This window comes from Mytilus galloprovincialis, chromosome 1 (genome assembly GCF_965363235.1).
Source record: "Mytilus galloprovincialis chromosome 1, xbMytGall1.hap1.1, whole genome shotgun sequence".
NCBI classification, from domain to species: Eukaryota; Metazoa; Mollusca; class Bivalvia; order Mytilida; family Mytilidae; genus Mytilus; species Mytilus galloprovincialis.
This window is the reverse complement of record NC_134838.1, coordinates 73999343-74014542: the sequence shown is the minus strand read 5'-3', so window position 1 is coordinate 74014542 and position 15200 is coordinate 73999343. Positions and strand designations below refer to the sequence as shown.

General features: G+C 31.9%; 1 protein-coding gene across 1 annotated transcript in view; it reads left to right on the top strand.

Moving 5' to 3' along the window:
• Positions 1 to 15200, top strand: part of LOC143083500 (uncharacterized) — a 119571-nt gene that overhangs the window by 80729 nt on the left and 23642 nt on the right. Inside the window, exons 7-14 of the mRNA XM_076259760.1 lie at positions 2028 to 2225; positions 2641 to 2775; positions 3832 to 3969; positions 4402 to 4545; positions 5094 to 5228; positions 7010 to 7153; positions 8184 to 8273; positions 12498 to 12609. Coding sequence (XP_076115875.1) covers positions 2028 to 2225; positions 2641 to 2775; positions 3832 to 3969; positions 4402 to 4545; positions 5094 to 5228; positions 7010 to 7153; positions 8184 to 8273; positions 12498 to 12609 — 1096 coding nt within the window. The remainder of the gene's footprint in view (positions 1 to 2027; positions 2226 to 2640; positions 2776 to 3831; positions 3970 to 4401; positions 4546 to 5093; positions 5229 to 7009; positions 7154 to 8183; positions 8274 to 12497; positions 12610 to 15200) is intronic.

Sequence of the window (15200 nt, the reverse complement as noted above, 5' to 3'; positions counted from 1 at the left end):
ATGAAATGCTAAAGTTCGATGGTACATGACACGCTAAAGTGCGTTAGTTTAACACGCTAAAAATGCGATGGTGTAACGGGAATGGAATTAAGACAAACACTAAAAAAACAATCGTACGAAGTTATTGTTTCCCTAAAATCGCAAGTTAAATTTTGATACTGGTGTTATAGCAGTTTCATTAATTTTGAAAAACAATATAGCAATGAAGTTAGAACATGATGTAATACTGCGGTGAAACATCTATTTTAAATCGATCTAAAACCTAGTGTGAACGGATTTTTTTGTTTTTGTTGTGTTCATATTAGTTTTTCGTCTATTGTATTGTTTATAAATCATGACGTTGTCTCTCTCATTTTAAATTTTCTACACTAGTAATTGTTTGGTCATATAACGCTTGTTATGCGAAGTTTACCATGGCTTCACGTTGAAGGTCATAATGTTATACATACACGATATTTGGTCTTTGCTGGATAGTTTTTTTTTGTTTATACCACATCTTTCTATTCGTTTTTTGTTTTGTTTTTTTATTTTTCATATAAATCAGTCCGTTATTTTTCCTGTTTGAATTGTTTTTGTTTCTTTCTATTGTTTTTAATACATCAGTCCGTTATTTTTCGCGGTTGAATTATTTTACTCTCGTTGTTTTTATAAACTCTGGTCGTTATTAAATACTATTTTAATGGTTAGCAACACGGTAACATAATATGATAATCTTAAATTACATTAATGATATGACATTTAGCCTTGGATGGAACTTATTGGCAATCATATTAGGATATTAGACCTCTCTTTCACAGACACGAAGAACCATTTTGTTAAGCAATGTTTTAGAAAATAATACAATTAGAAAGTTACAAAGTAGGATTGGCTTTTTTTACACGCAAGTAAATAACACGGGATTACGCAGTTTCTGAATCACATTTGGACGAATCAAATACACTTGGTGTATTTTGTCGTTTTTGCTCTCTTTTACGGTATACACCTTCTCCATACTACCATCAGTTTCTATATTTACGAGAACTTTTTTATCCATTATCCTGACAGACACTCGAGTGCCCCCACCGACACAGCAGGATCAACGGTTTGCATTTCTTTAACCTACTGTATATGATATTATGAGAAAAAACTAATGCGCATACAAACTCTTCTGGCTCAGACCAAAAATGTTCCAGATTTAGATCATTTGTTTTTCTTTTCTTGTCAATTATAAAAAATTCATCTGCACAACTCGTTTATCGGCATGTCAATGTGTGTTTGTACAAATGGCTTGTAGCGCCATAATGCAAACGTCCATACTTTTGCGAACAAAAGCACTTTCGCGGGCAACCACACTTTTGCGTATCGTGTCATCGTGTGTTTAGTGTGTTCTAAAAGGAGTAGGTCCAGTAAGGACCGATTTTGGCCTCAAATTTCAGGTTCATCTGACGAAAGATGTTGACCACTTTTTAAACACTTAAGTGTCTATTTTATTTGATTCAATTAATTTATGTGAAAGATTTTAACTAATTTTGTCATTAAAAACGCTCCGATTCAACCTCAAATATAAAACATCTACCAAATATGCCGAAAAATGTCCCTTTTCAGATGGTTTTTGTCAAAAATGAAAGTGGCCGCATCCGTGTTCATCCTCAACCTTTATATATGTTATGTATTATCATCAAATACAACTTACATTTAAATATTTTGGATGAACACGAATGCGGCCACTTTCGTTTTACATGGAAACCGTCTAAATTTTAACCAAAATGCTAGAATTGTGAAGATTTCAGTAATTTAGCATGACTTAATGGTGCTAGTACTCGATATATGTACATCGTATTGTCAAAAACAGCCCATATTTATGTAGCAGAAGCATTCTACTGTCCAATAAATAACTAAAAGTATACATTTTAACAATTTTGTAAAGGGTCTTACTGGACCTACTCCTTTAGCACAGATCATCGCATTTTAGCGTATCAAACCATTGCACTTTAGCGTCTCAAATATATATATAATCCGAAATGAAACATTTATTATATTTTTGTTAGATGATACAAGGAAGGACGGTCATCATACTGTTTACGCATCAAATAATAGTGATACCTGGAAAAGTGGAATTGTGTTATACAATGGGACAGTTTTGTCTACTGATATCAAAGTTCATGCTGTTTTTAGAATCCTCACTTACGTACCTCCAGTTCAGATCCCAGTTACCGACCTTGAAATATGTGAACTTGGGATCATTGGTTAGTGACAAAAACAAATTTTTCAAATTTATAACACTAGTTAAAACATCTGTATAGATGTGCATACACAGTGAACCGTGTGACAAATGGGGACAAATCAGCAAACGTTTTGGTTAGATTGCAAAAAACTACTTTATGTGTGTCATATTAAACCCAAAGAAGCATATTATCAACACAAAATGACAATGAAAACGAACATTGCATTTTATTATTGATCATGATTATTAGCTCCAATATCATCTAGCTCTGTTAGGTTTGAATGTTATTCATGTTATTGAAAACTATTACGGAGGTCAATTTTTTTTATACGGAATTAGTAGTTGATCAAATAAATCTTAGACATAATCTAGTATGGTGTAATACATGTATACCATTATTTGGTTACATAATTATTTCGACAATATTTTTGTTATAGGTTGTCCTCCTTCACACTATGGTCCATTCTGTAACACAACGTGCCCACCAAACTGTGAAGGACCATGTGACCTTAAAAGCGGGATTTGTAAGTTTGGATGTATGAATGGATGGACTGGTGTTAACTGTGAACACGGTAATACATAAATTGGTTTTTTTTTACATTTTTAGCGTTAAATCAGTTATATCGAGTTTTAACCTAACTATGGTGTGAAGCAACACAAATGAATTTTAAATCAATCTTTCACAGAGACAAGCAAATAAAAAAATATTAAAATAACAAATCTTAAATATCTTCCTAAAAATTAAAACACACAATACTGACGATTATCAACATAATAAAAAATACCGGAGAGGATCATATTAACATTAGAATTCAAATGTCCACTTGATGATAGTCAAATTTCTAACTCAAACGGTTACGGGGACTGTAACCAAATCTTTACAATGGTTTTTAAATTATTGTTTTTAAACTCGGTACTGGTTTACGCTGTACATTTTGGAATATTACCTATTCACTTTTTTTTATTAATTTTTTTATTCAGTTGATTTGTATTTTGGTTTGATGTAAACCAACATTTCCATGTATTCTAATTTTTCAAGAGATATAAATCATATGATTCGGAGAGTAACATTATTGAGTACCGAAAAATTGACAAATGGGCTTGTCTACCAGCAGTTTCGACCAATGGAACATAAAGATTATAGTGTAGCATTTTATTACACTAAAGTCAACTTCCATACGTTACAACCTCACATAACAAAAACAACTCTGTATTGCTTTCATTATCTTCGTTGTCAGTGACGATTTCATCGTGCTGCACAAACTCTCATCTGATAAGAAACTCATCATAGATACTAGGAATAAAATTTAATATTTACGCCAGACGCACGTTTCGTCTACAAAAGACTTGTCATTGACGCTCGAATCAAAAATGTTATAAAATGCAATTTCAGTACAGTTGGAATCTCTTACACTTGCGGAGTACCTAAGTTTACTTCCAGTTTCGTGTAAGTCTACATTGCTTAATCCTTAGTTGTCTTTGTATTGTTAATCAGCTATTGATTATCAGTTTCTTTAGACGAAATTCACATTTTATCAAGCTGTTAATATACATGAAGTTAATGTGTTCAAATCTTTATTTCTTAAGTGTATCATATGCATTTCTATGTAGTAAATTGTATCTTACAGAATGCAATGATGGTTCTTACGGCAAAGACTGTCGTGAATCGTGTTCAGTAAACTGTTGGAATTCTCCATGCAATCACGTAACAGGTGAATGCATTGGTGGCTGCCAAGATGGATGGCAGGGATTCAATTGTTCACAAAGTATGTTTCTTATTTTCCAAGAAACAATATACACGATTAAATTTTTGTTTATTACAAATAGAAGTTATTAATTGAGATTAAGGAGTAACATATTAAGACTGGCGTAAACTTGAATTTGTGCATTTATCGTTAGAACTACACACATTGTTCATTTCTACTTTGAATCAAATGGTTAATTCTCTTACCTCCTTCACATGTGTAGTTAATAACTGTGTCAGTTGTATAAGCGATTTCATTTTCTTCCATCTGAAAAAAATGTATACTAGTATTACGAAATTAAATCAAATGGTTATGATTAGAAAATTAGAATCTCGACTGCAAAAATATATATGAAAAGTACAAATAAATTAATTTGTCGTCTAACAGAATATAGTGTCCTGTTACATATCTATGAATATATTTTGATGTAAAAATTTGTATACATATTTTCAGTGTGTCCTGATGGTCAGTTTGGAAGAAACTGTTCTGGATTTTGTGAGGGATGTGTATCAAGTATGTGTGATCATGTTCGTGGGTTGTGTGATAACACCACTAGCTGTAATCCTGGTTATGAACACACCGTAAAATGCGACATATGTAAGTAGAGTTAAGTATATCAAAACTGTGTGACAATTTTTAACAAATAAATTCTTATCGAAAATCGAAGACATCGTACATGTGGTATATGTAAACATTGAAATACAGGTGTGCGATATGCTTATAATTAACTTTAAACTCCTAATGATTTTGTTGTAGTTATCCATGAATATAGGCATTTTTCTCTTTTCTGAATAAGCGTAGACATTGGAATGAGAACGGATTCTGATTTAATTCAAAGATGAATAAAACTGAAAAAAGAACCGTAAATATAATCTGCAATCGATACGGGTGTGACAAACAACAAGCTGCTATCAATAGGTTTTGAAGTCAGTGGTACAGGGTATGTCTAAACCAGTAATGCAAAGATCACTCGGTTAAACTATCAAACGTGGTAAACCATCACAACAAGAGACAGTCTCTGTTGGTCTTTGCTACAGTCAGTCGATTAAAACTAGTAATAGGATTTTGGTGTACAAATAGAAAGTCATTATATAAGAATATTTTTTTTGATTTTTAATTGAAAACTACGCTTTATTTTACCCAAGCCTGCGACGATGGAGATTTCGGAATTGGTTGTGCAAATAAATGTTACTGTCTTACTGCACCTTGCAGCAAGGCAGATGGAATATGTCCACCTGGAGGCTGTAAGGCGGGATTCTATGGTCAATCATGTAACCAAGGTAAGAAACATCCAACATGAAAAACACACTCAGATTTACAAAATATTTATGATAAAAAAACTCTTTCGAAAGTGTAAAAGTAAGGCGACATCGGTCATAAATAAACATTTTGTTAAACGCAATACCAATTTTTATCAACATTTGGACAACGCAGTTCAGAAATTTCTATTTTTGTATACAAGTAACATTGTTTTTGTTATTTTAAATTCAAAAGTATAGAATTGACTTATTCGACTGCTTTGAATCATGCGTTTCAGGATTTACATGAAAACGCTGAAACCTTGTTGTTGCATAAAGATTTTGAAACAAAGATATGACTTTTTATCATGTTTTAATGAAGGTTCCAATCGAGTATTTTAGAACATATCAGCTAATTAATGTTATCCGTCTGAATAATAATATGGCACTTTAAAAACAACTCCACCCTTCACATCAGTCATATAAACAATCTTCACTCCATATATATCTTCTTAAAAAATCAAAATTTTGCAATGCTTGGCGATACACCCTTTCAAAGTGAGAGTTAAGTTTCCATCAACCTTAACTTCTCTGAAATTTTTTGATGACGAGTAATTTATGTATACAATATAAACTTATAGATTTGAAACATAATGTTACCCCGGTAAAAGCCGAGGATCATTTAGAACAGAAAAGAATGGAAACAAATCATAATGCCTCTAGCGAGTATTTGCTTGCCTAGATCATTACTTGATATATTTTTTTATTTTCTCTATGTAAGTTCTTTTGTTTGGCATGCTGTGTGCTGATCTGAACTTTCATGTCATTTCCAACTAATTTTATTAGTTTGTGTTTGTACTTCATGTATTATGCTGTTACAATACTGTCCTATGTTAGATAAGGGCTGGGCACACATACACACACATCTTCCATCAAACCACATTCAATATGTACCTGTTCCAAGTCGTTTGCCTGGTTTTTTTAAGTTGTCGTTTGCTTTCGGTCTTCTTGGTCGTACATGTTTTGTTGAATGTTTTGTCATAGATCCGGCCATTGTTGTGTTTTTTTTTTAGTATTCCCTATTTGGCTATATTAAGGCCTAATATAGTTGACAATGCGGTATGGTTTTAGGTCGTACAATGATTTATCGTTGTTTAAATATTATTCATTTAATCCTCTTGGAACGTTCTCTCGCGACACTCATAGCATGTATTTTAATTTTGTATTATAATTTGTAATTTACACTTCCACATCAGTGCATTTTGTACGGTTTCTGATACGCAAAATGAGTCTTGATTATATCGCGGAATGGCATTGCAGTTAAAGTTTTGAACATTGCATTTCCATTGGCAATACCTACACCAATTAAAAGACATTTCAGTCGATTAAATAGTGAAATATCACTATGATCTTTCTTTTTAGCTCTGACATATTCAACAATAATAAAACTAAGAGCCTTCTCAAAAATCATTTTCACCTAGGATTTATATGTTTAAGAATGTATTCATTAACAAACCAAACACTGGACAATGCTTGAATTCTTCATTGCTGTGATAGGTAAACTCAATTCATGCTGAGCCTTACTTCGATTGTTATAACTTCCCAAGAATTTAAAAAGTTTTAATATCATACACTTTATAAAACATTGTTTTATAGAAACCACGACTTCGGTCGGTTGGATATTTATTTGAAGTTTTGAGAAAAGAGCAGTTAAGATTAGAAAATTTTAGATTTTTAAATTACATGTATCCTACGAAACAATCAATGTTAATAACAGAATAATATTATAATGAAACATTGTTTTTTTCGACGCTAAATTTCAGAATGTAAGAGTGGTACGTTTGGTCAAAATTGTAACAATAAATGTGGTGGATGCATATCTTCTATGTGTGATTCCATTGAAGGATTATGTATAAATACAACTGGATGTGAACCTGGTTATCTTTACGACAAATACTGCAACAAAAGTACGTAAAATATTGCATATAATACTTTCTTATTATAATTTCATTTGAGTTAACTCACCATCGTTTCCTCGGCTTATCAATGTAGTTCCGTGGCTATGATTTAACTATCGTACCCACATTCTTGTCCTCTTTTACTCGATTGCAACATCTCTTAGTTTGTACTCACTATGTGCAATATGACGAATGATATTATGTTATTACAACGTAGTATATATTGACTATATACATCAAAGATTTCCGATACACTTTGAAAAACAATAATTAATTAATTTATCTTTTTGCACTTGCAGATATATGTGTGTTGTTTTTGTCCTTATATCATGCACCTGAGATTAACAAATCTAAATATATTACGTCAGATCCATAATTCGTATTTGTTTTATTTAATTTGACTGAAACTTGCAACTGACAGTAACTGGTCATCGACCAGTACACATTCCCAACGATATTTTATGAATGTTAGAATTTAAGATAAGCTCTTTCTCCTTTAGTTTCATAGTTTCTAAGTACCTATCAATCGATACCGTAGTGTAATTGGGAAGGACTTCGTAGCACAAATTTTACTGATGATGATTGTCGGTGTTCTGTGTAATATATGTATGTACTTTTGAAAAATTGCAAAAAACTATAACATTTTCAATTGTATTAAGTGACCAGTTATTTAAATGTGGAAGGATTTTATGATTCTAAGAAACTATTTTTTGCATACTTGCTGTTGAAGAGTATTATTAAGATTAATTTAATGGAAAACTACAATAAAATGCCTGTTATACATATTTAGAATGCAGAAAGTAGAATCATGACAAATAATTGAAAAACATACCTGTTTTCTTAATATATCCCCTGTTTTTTAACTGTTAAAACTACAGTTTTTCAATTAAAAACTACGTAAACTAGGTAAGAATAATTTGATATCACGTGTCAGACAGGCATTCGTTTGTTTATACTTTCTTTTTAATCTTTTGTTGATAATCAAGAATATCCGTTTCTTTATTGGCATCTTAAAATGTTTATTTCATTATTTTACTAGCCTGTGACGATGGATATTTCGGAAAGAACTGCACAGGAAAGTGTAATTGTTTGACTGGAACTTGCAACATATTTACTGGAATATGTGAAGGTAAGAAAAATATTTCAATTTAATGACATTTTAACAAGACATATATGTTTCTTGATGTTCTAATCTAATAATTATATTATTGATATAACAATATAAATGAACATGATATATTTAACAAGAAGAATAAAGTGATCAACAGTATAGCCATACATATAATTCTGGTTTTTTGTTCATAAACTTTTAAATGTTGATACATGCCCGGCTTTTGAATGTTGTATCATCCAAGTTCCTGAAGATTGCATAACCTTGTCGAAAACACATTTCGGACGAAAAAACTTTGTTCTTTTGGTGTCTTTCTCCTTTGTGTGCGACATTAAGTGGATATATCGTCAGTATTCTGTCGATGAGAAATAGAAATATATATTTACATCATATGATCCTATGGAATTGACTGGACGGTGGGTTATTATTTGAATTGATCAAAAATACATACAAAAATGTCAAATCGTGACAAAAATGTAAAGAAATGGAGTTTATATGCCGTCTTATTAGAGGTTATTTGCTACGTATCAGGTACGGTTGGTACGTAACACAACCGTTGGTGCTGTTTTGGAGAAATCATTTAATGAATGAGATCATTTCATTCATCATAATAAAATCAAAAGATTTGAAATGCATATCAGCAAAAAACTAGCTTAACGTTTTATTTGATAATGATTTGAACGTTTCTAGAACACTTTGTTTATGATTCCTTATGAAATGATTTAGTTGTGCATAAGAGCATGAATCAAACAGACCTGAAACGAACTGATTTGACATGACCTTGATATTCTAAATATAGATTTGAGTTCGTTATTGGTACTGGTATTGTATTACTCAATTTATTTCACTTAACTGGGCGGAGGTGAACCGTCTCGCTCATAATAAACCATTCCATCTATAGATAGGTGTTTTAGGATAAACTCATCAATGAAGTGTCCAGTTATTCTCTTGTAAATTCCTTTGATGGTACTGATAGGTGATTAGAAATCAGTAATAATTATAACGGCAATCATCCTAATCACACACATCTTTAAATAGACTGTCCTTATGCAAATTAAAACGTAAGCTCCGATCAGTTGAAATGACATTCGTAATATTTGTTTCGTGTATTTATAAAAAGAAAAATATTTTGTTTCTTATTTATACTCGTTAACGTGTCAAAATTGTGTTAATTTCATTGTACAATTACTACTTGCATGAAATTAGACATTAATAATATATAATAAATTTCGATTGTTTCCTCAAAAGATTTTTTTTTTATGATTGGAAACCTGAGATTTTGCATTGAGTGAGAAAAGGGACTCTTTTCATATTTTTTTATTAACAACTTGAGACATTTTTCTTGAAATGCATTCTAAAACAAGTAACTGAAAACGTATTGATAAATAAGACATATTTCCCTAGTCTATTTTTGATGAAAAACACCAATATAAAAATGAAGAAATGATATAACGGCCAATGAGACATCTCTCCACCACAGGCACTTGTCTCAATTTCCCCCCTGATATATAGCTTATAATATATTGAGGTAAATAGGGGGAGGGGGAATCTGAGACAAGTACATGTGTTCTCCACAAGAGACCAAATGACACAGAATTAAACAACAATAATAGATCACAATACGGCCTTCAACAATGAGCAAAGTCCATTCTGCATAGTCCACTTTAAAAATCTCCTCAATATCAAATTCTTAAAAAGTTCAAACAAGAAAACTGACGGCCTAATTTATGTAAAAAAAATGAACGAAAAACAAATATGTAACACAGCAACAAACGACTACCCCGGCCCTGAATTACAGGCTCTGACTTTGGATAGGAACATATACATACATAATATGGCGGGGTTAAATATGTAAAGTTGACAGTTGTGTTACAGTTCAACATAAGAGCAAACTATAGAAATCATTTGAAAAGGACTTTAGAAATACACTTAACTAAAACACAGAGTGTACGTGGTCTGGTACTTGTACATACATGTCTCTTAGAGTTCTCACAGTTATAACCATCTAGTTCAAAAACTTATAATAAACAAAATCTTGCATCTTTAGACTTAATTATTAGTCATCATAGAATAAATAAGACTAGACATAATATTCTTTGAATATTTATAAACGTATCTTTTAATTGACACTTTCCTTGCATTTTTATTGGTAAAATGTCGCATTCGTGTAATACGATTTATTTTGAAAATGCAGAAAATAATAATTAAATATATTGATTAATTGATTGTTGGTTGCTTAACGTCCAGTGGTAAATATATTTATGCATATTCATGACGAGAACAAGTTAACAATACATGCAATAGATAGGTCTTGTAATAATAGAGGCCATCTGGGATGATGTTGGGGAAAATCTTAACTGCCACAGGAAAATGAGGGTAAATTGGATAGGGACAGGCATTTTACCTTGCAAAAGGTCACCTGCGGACTCTCAAAGAGTTGTTGCAAGGGTTCTTAACGTACCAAGAGCACGAGGCATCGGATTTCACGCCCCATTCTGTACGGACGTGGATGCATACTTGATACATACCGCACACCCAAACGGACGCCCACTTTGGCAAGCTTTTTACTGCCGGTCGGGAGAAGAACAAGTGACCATATTTCTATTCCCCAGTCCCCCCCCCCCCCTTTGGGGTTCAGACAATATATACAAGTTAGAGACAATGAACCTCAATTCTTAAATAACTTACAATAGAAAATTCAATAAAAAAAAAGAATGCGAAGAATTGATACTCATATAAATGTAGTTAAAAGTGTTTTGATAACTGTTGCAGCATATGCTAAAAAAACATGCTATTAAAGGTTAATTTGTAGACTACAACTACAACTTAGTTGAATATTTCTATCTTCAATTTTAATTTGTTTTAATAAAAGTAACTAGTTTAACCTTTCGAAGGTTCAGTACGCACATTTTATCTACACTGATTTAACGATGGTGTTGACATACGGTGGGTTTACACAACCTTGATAGCCCTTTTTTCAATAGCATTCAATATGCGATCATTTTTGTGTGTTAAAATAGCTCTTATTCTATCATAGTTATGAAAGCCTACCCCAACAAAAGGCCAACCTATTCAATCTATACTGATATATCTATATAAGAGGCGATTATTAGAAAAAAATATGAATGAGTTTTATTTTTAGCTTTTTTTGGCCTGTGTAATTGCAAGGGAAATAAATCTTAATCACAAACCGTTCGTTGCAACGGTTACTTGCAACGGTTGGTTGAAAGCATAATCGAGTACACACAATATCATTTGTTATGAATAGGGAACACATCTACGTGAAATTTATATTAAGTAGTAGCTAAAAATCATCCAAATACTTTTCGTATGTTAAATATCTCCAGATGAAAAACGTAACTAGTACACAGAATTGTCAATCAGATTTAACTCCTAAATGCATAATAAGTTTCTTAATGAAACAGTTATTTTGTATTTATAAACAATGGTTTGATCAAGACTAGGATAGAGTCAAAGACCTCCAATACTCTAGTTAATTCTTTTCTGAGATCTAAGAGAACGTTTTCTTACGTATTATACGAAAGAAGAAGTTGCAATAAGTAAACTTTGATAAAATAAAAAGAATTATAAAATTTGTCAATTAACATACATTATATCATTGTTCATAACAGATACGTTTGAAAAATACATGCTATTGTTCATAACAGATACGTTTGAAAAATAAATGTTATTGTTCATAACAGATACGTTTAAACATCACTATTTTTTCATGATTTGAAATTCTGTTCTACATATTTGCATCAAGATTTGAAAATGTTACGGGGAGATATTGAAGATTTTATTGTTATCATATCATCTTTTAAGCTTTAATTTGACATTGAAGCCATTGAAACTATTTGATTTTGATAGGATGAAGATCTTGACCGACATTCAGTGTATTGTTATTCTAGCTTTTAAGTTTTGTAATGACAAAAAGTTCTACATATAGTATAGATATAGGGAGGTGTGATATAAGTGCCAGTAAGACAGTCTTCCATCCAAGTAAAAATTTAAAAAAAACATTAGGGGTAAATATACGGTCTTCAACATGGAGCCTTGGCTCACACCGAATAGCAATCTATAAAAGGCCCCAACATTACTTTTTTTTTTGTTAAACCATTCAAACGGAAAAAAACAACGGTCTAATATATATAAGGTATGTTGCTTTTATCAAAATTTTGTCTACTAGTATATGTCATGTTTTATTGAAGAAACAATTGCAATATTTGTTTATTATTTCAGATGGATCTGAATTTCGAAGTGAAGAGCCGCCTAACACAGCTGCTATAGGTGGAGGTGTTTCTGCGGTAATTTTAGTTGTGATCATATTGGTGGTGGTATTTATCGTTTACAAGTAAGTTGTAATATTCAAATCTTTCATTAAAGCATTTTCAGTAAGTAACAATGACTATTTAATCGCTTGGAGTGATCAATCGCAGGTATCATATTTTTATTGATTTAATCATATACTAGTTGTCCATTCGTTTGATATGTTTTATCATATGATTTTGCCATTTGATTATGGACTTTCCGTTTTGAATTTTACTCTGAGTTCATTAGTTTCGTTATTTTACTTTATACTAGTTTGTTTGTGTCTATGTTTACTGTTTTGTCGCTAACATAAATAAACAAATAAGATTTTTTTAAATCCTAAAGCCCGGTCACACCTTAAAAGCGCAAACAGAAGACGAATGGATACCTTTATTGCAATCCGTTTATGTCTGTTAGATTTCCGTTTTTATCCGTTAGACGTCCGTTCATTTCCGTTTCATGTGCGTTCAGCGTCCGTTTATCCGTCGACGTTCGTTCTGTCCGATGGAAAATTTTGAGCATGTTCAAAACTTTTAACGGACGTTCAACGGATGAAGTGTCCGTTGTAAATCAGACAGGCGTTGGTTTAAACGGTACTCGTCCGTACCGTTTTGTATCCGTTACGTCCGTTATTCAGCCATTAGACATTTAGAGGTCCGGTAGACACATTCACCAACGGATGTTTAACGAAAAAAACGGATGATCAACGGATGTGAAACGGATAAATGTCAATTGAAAATTTCGCAACAGAAATGCCAATTATTGGTATGTCAGATTTCTTGAAGTAATCGTTTCACAAAGAATCGTACGACTTACGTTTACGATTAAACTTACGTTAAGCGTAAGATTTTGCCTACGAGTGTTTCACAAAGGTGATCGCAAACGTACCGTAAACGTAAACTTACGATTATTATGAAAAAGGGGTGCTCTCTTTGACAGCCGCGTTCATGTCTATAAAAAGAATCGTTCTTCACAAACGTAGCGCGTAAACATAACGTAAACTTACGATTATTATGGAAAAGGGGTGCTCTCTTTGACAGCCGCGTTCATGTTTATAAAAAGAATCGTTCTTTCAAAACCAGGAAGAAAATTCAAACCATCGTATTTTGAAATAGTTATCAGTTACTTTGTTATTATAGTAGTGAGGTTTAGTGAGGTAAGCATGATAAGTGTCCAATCCAGTTTTGATAAATTTTTAGCTTTGGTTTTATTAGAAAAATTGACTGGCGGAGGTTTTTTTTATGCACGGTCTGTTTTTGCTATTGTTGAAGAATGATGAAGTCATACAAAAAAACAGTTACATTCATTGGAACTTTTTTTACTAGAAATTATCAGTATCTTTGAATGTTATTCATGATCAGGTATAAAATGTGTTAAGCATTGTGATAGTTTCTGGTGCGTGTCTAGTTGTCGAAGTAACCCACTGACAAAACAACAATCAATTATGGAAACGTAAAAAGTATATGCATATTTTTATTTCATATTTTATAACGCTATGCGGTGCATTTGTTACTGTATCATCCAACAAATATAATAGTCATCAGGAGATTAAAAAAGCATGAGATATATATATATATATATATAAAAAGAAGATGTGGTGTGATTGCCAATGAGACAAATCTCCACAAGAGACCAAAATAACACATGTAAAACAATTCAAAGAGAAACTAGCGACCTAATGTATGTAAAAATTGAACAAAAAACAAATATGCAACGACAACTGAATTACAGGCTGACATGGAACAGACACATACATACATGTTAGAGGGACCCCCTTTTAACCTGGGATGATAAAAAAAGATTGAAAAACGGCGTTTTCAGTCATGTTGTTACATTTACTAATAAACCATTCAACAAAAGCTATATCAATTTTGAAATGTTGTTACTGATGACAAAATGGAGGTTAAGTAGAATAATGATGATTTTCTTGTACTGTTCAAAAGTTACGGTTCTTGAAATATTGAGAAAAATGTCAATTTACTCATAAATCGTTCAACCAAAGCTTTTCAAATTTATATATAATCTGACTGATGACAAAGTTGTGGTTAAGTTCAATAATGTCGATTTTTACTTTTCCTGTTCTGCAGTAATATTTTTTGAAAGATTGAAAAAATGGGGTTTCCAGTTATGTCGTTGCATTTACTCATGAACCATTCGTCCAAAGCTTTTCAAATTTTCAAATGTTGTTACTGATGACAAATTGGAGGTCAATTGGATAATGAAGATTTTCACTTGTACCGTTCAGGAGTGACGGTTCTTGAAAGATTGAAATAAAACGTCCATTTGGTCATGAATCACTCAACCAAAGCTTTTCAAATTTAAATATATTGGTACTGATGACCAAATGGAGGATAAGTTCAAAACTGCCGATTTTCACTTTTCCTGTTCGGTAGTAATGTTTCTTGAAAGATTGAAAAATGGCGTTTCTAGTCATGTCGTTGCATTCACTCATGAACCATTCAATCAAACTTTTTTAAATTTTAAAATGTTGTTACTGATGATAAAATGGAGGTCAAGTTTAATGACGAATATCAATTGTACAGTTCAGGAGTTACCGTTCTTGAAATATTGCAAAAAATGTCGTGTCTAAGCATTTACTCATGAACCTTTCAACAAATGCTTACTAAATTTAAA